The following is a 3,078-nucleotide window of genomic DNA, read 5'->3' on the forward strand; positions in this document are numbered from 1 at the left end:
GCCGGCGCCGACCCCCGCCCCGGAGCCCTCGTCGGCCTCGTCGCCCGTGCTCGGGGCTGTTTTCGCGAGCAGGTGAAAATGGCCGAGAACTTGCTGGACGGACCGCCCAACCCCAAAAGAGCCAAACTCAGCTCGCCCGGCTTCTCGGCGAATGACAGCACAGGTGAGAAGGGGACCGGGCGGGGGTCCGGGGCCCTCGGGGGCCGCTGTCAGGCCCCCCTCCTGGAGGTGAGTGTCCGCGGGAGAGCCGAACTTGGCGGCGGGCGTGCAGAACCCCCCCTAAGGTGGAGGCCTGCGCAACCCCTTCCCCGGGAGACCCGCCAGAGAGGGGAAGTTTGTGGGAAGATTGTCGTGGAGCCCGAGTGGGACAGCACATGCCCGGGTGCGTTCAGGTTTCCCAGAGTTGGTGAGCCTTCGCGTGTAAACTGAGTAGTACTTACAGGGAAAAAGTAACGTGGAGCGTGTTTATTTTGCGTGGTGATTCCTTACGCCTCCCTCTGCCGCCGTGTGTCGACACACGCGTGGTCGTCTGGAGGGATGACAGCGGAGGGTAAGTTTGATGGCTAGAGAAGGAAATAGTGCAGCCGAAAGGGGGACCTCAAGTGTGTTCTGAACCGGTGACACATTCATAACGCTGCGACCAGAATACACTCAGCAGCAGCCAGTCTGTGAGTTAAAACTTAGAAGTTTCTTGGAATGTGCTCTTTGGGAGCACATTAGTAGTATTTTGAAAACTCTTGTTTGCTCACCTAAGTCATTCCATTTTTCACAACCCACACGTCGTTAGCAAGATGTCCTAAAAGTTGCTGTGATGTGTTTAATTTCACATGTATAACTTTAAAAGAAAGTTAAATAGATTAATTCGGGCTGCAATCACTATTTGAGCTTGTGTTGCTTTTACGGTGGAGATGTATAAAAAATTTATGTTAAGGAATGCAGGAATTACGATTTTTCAAAACCAATTCTTTTAGCAGGATACTGACTAAATCATCTTCTCATTGTTTAGCTTCCCTGAAAATTTTCTTAGGTAATCATATCAGTTGTCTATGAGAAGTGTTATAGTTTTCGATTTATTTAATAATTCTGTGTTCTTCTTGGTTGGTTCATGTTTAACATTGTGAACTAGTTGTATTTCCTCTTTTAGAGCTCTCCTTTGCAGTAAAAACTTGTCTCCGCTGGGAATGATTCTGTCTCCCGCGCAGCTTGCATTTCTCCAGTCTAGTCTTGCAATAGCAGCATCTGAAAATCAGTTTATAATGAATGAGTCCAAATTGAATTTTATTGCTGCAGCAATGCCTTCAGATTTGCAGTAGACACAGCTGTTCAGCTTCTGCAAATATTTCTGTGACTATCCACTAGCATATTTCTACTAGTGATCTAAAAATCTATTTCTACTCTTGAAACAAAACTTGAATTTTGTGGCTTCGATTTTAATGCAGTTTCTAGAATATTAATGTAGAAGTGAGAAAGTTTTTTAAAATTCAGTCATAAGGAGATTTTTTTTTAAATTAAAATGAAATTTGTTAAACAGGGAAAGTAAATAAGTCTTGTGGAATATAAAAGTTACTAATCTTTTTTTTTTTAATGATAAAGAGTTGAGTTTTATGTTAATTTTGTAAAATCAACTTAATCTGAAGCGAGATGATTTAAATGTTCTTCATTAACATTGTAATGTTTGAGTAAAAAATCTTTAATCATGTGAAACGTAGATCATACCAGGCATGTTTAGCTTTGAAGCTTGTCCTCTGAAACTGGTAACTTTTTGAATAGCTTTGCTATTGAACGAGGTTATTGAAGATTTTGTTTTATACAGAAGAACAAATTAGTAACATGAGACTTAACAAAAAGGTTTGTCCTACTAAATATATCTAGTTGTTTCCAAGATAGATCCCAGAGGTTGGCCTTTTGGATAGTTTTGTTATTGGATGGTCAGATATTTACTTAATGTGCTGCTAATCACAACAGAGTTTATCTGAAATGATTTCTTATTCTTGCTCACTTCTTTCCCCTTTCCAATTTTGATCCTTGAAAGGTATGGGAGGTTCTTTTACGCTCGTGTGATAAATTTGAGGGAAGGCAGCTCTGTATGAGAAGAGCTGAGGTGGTTAGGAGGAGTGAGAGGAGGCCTTGGTGGCCTGAGATATAAGAGCTCCTTGGACTGCCACGATGCAGTGCATTTCTGTGGGGACTTGTCTATGGAGTCATTGGTGTCTTTTAGATGAGTGTGGAGGCTGGCTGTTGTCCTAGAGAACAGAACCTCTGACATTGGGGAGCTTACCAGTCAGAGTGCTGCCCAAAGGGTGTTTGCAGTCTAGCAGAGGGAGCATGGATGTGTAGCATCTCTGAGTGAAAATTCTGTTGCCACCGATCATAGGTGGGAAAGGTCAGGATGGCTTCTGAGGAGAGCATGCAGAGGTGATGCAGAAAGGAAGAAGGAAAACAGTCCTTTCACCCTACCTAGACCTCAGCTCTGAAGTGGCACAGAATTTGATGGTGTCATGTTGTCAAAGTAGTATTTTCTTCTTTTACATTGAAGGCTTAAACGCTTTCTCACAACTGTAGTCTTCATTACTTTCATACTTTATGAGAAGTAGGACTTTGTATTACCAGTATATAGTTATGTGTTTTGGAAACTTCTTTGTTTAATATGTCCAAATTAAAACAACATATTAGTGTCTTTCAGCAACAGGGATGTATGATTTAACGTGTAGGAGAAATAAATATCCAGGCAAGTCGTAGACTTTTGTCAGCTTAATTGAGACTAAATTTACATACAACAAATAGACTATAAAGAAGTTTTTTAAGACTGCCTTCTGAAAATTGAACATAGGTATATTTCATCTGTGTAAGTGTCCCTAAGCAGTTGTGATTATATTTTATAATGTGAATCCTTTAAATGCAATAGAAAACCATGTTTAAAGAAAGCTTGTGGTAAATATGGTTATCAGTCAAAATACCTTTCACAACAAAATGATTTTTTTATGTATGTGCAGTCTTTTCGTATCAAGAGTGCTTTTCTCCCCATCACCTCAGTTTGGTTATCACAGCATCCCATGAGGCAGAAAGGGAAGATAACTA

At 41.3% G+C, this 3,078-nt stretch overlaps 1 protein-coding gene across 1 annotated transcript in view; it reads left to right on the forward strand.

Annotated features, from left to right (window-relative positions):
- Nucleotides 1–6: 6 nt before the first annotated feature.
- Nucleotides 7–3,078, forward strand: part of CREBBP (CREB binding protein) — a 121,397-nt gene continuing 118,325 nt past the window's right edge. Inside the window, 1 exon segment of the mRNA XM_006913877.3 lies at nt 7–163. Within this exon segment, the coding sequence (XP_006913939.1) occupies nt 79–163 (85 nt within the window). The 5' untranslated portion in view covers nt 7–78.

The sequence above is a fragment of the Pteropus alecto genome, unplaced genomic scaffold (genome assembly GCF_000325575.1).
Source record: "Pteropus alecto unplaced genomic scaffold, ASM32557v1 scaffold44, whole genome shotgun sequence".
In the NCBI taxonomy this organism is placed as follows: Eukaryota; Metazoa; Chordata; class Mammalia; order Chiroptera; family Pteropodidae; genus Pteropus; species Pteropus alecto.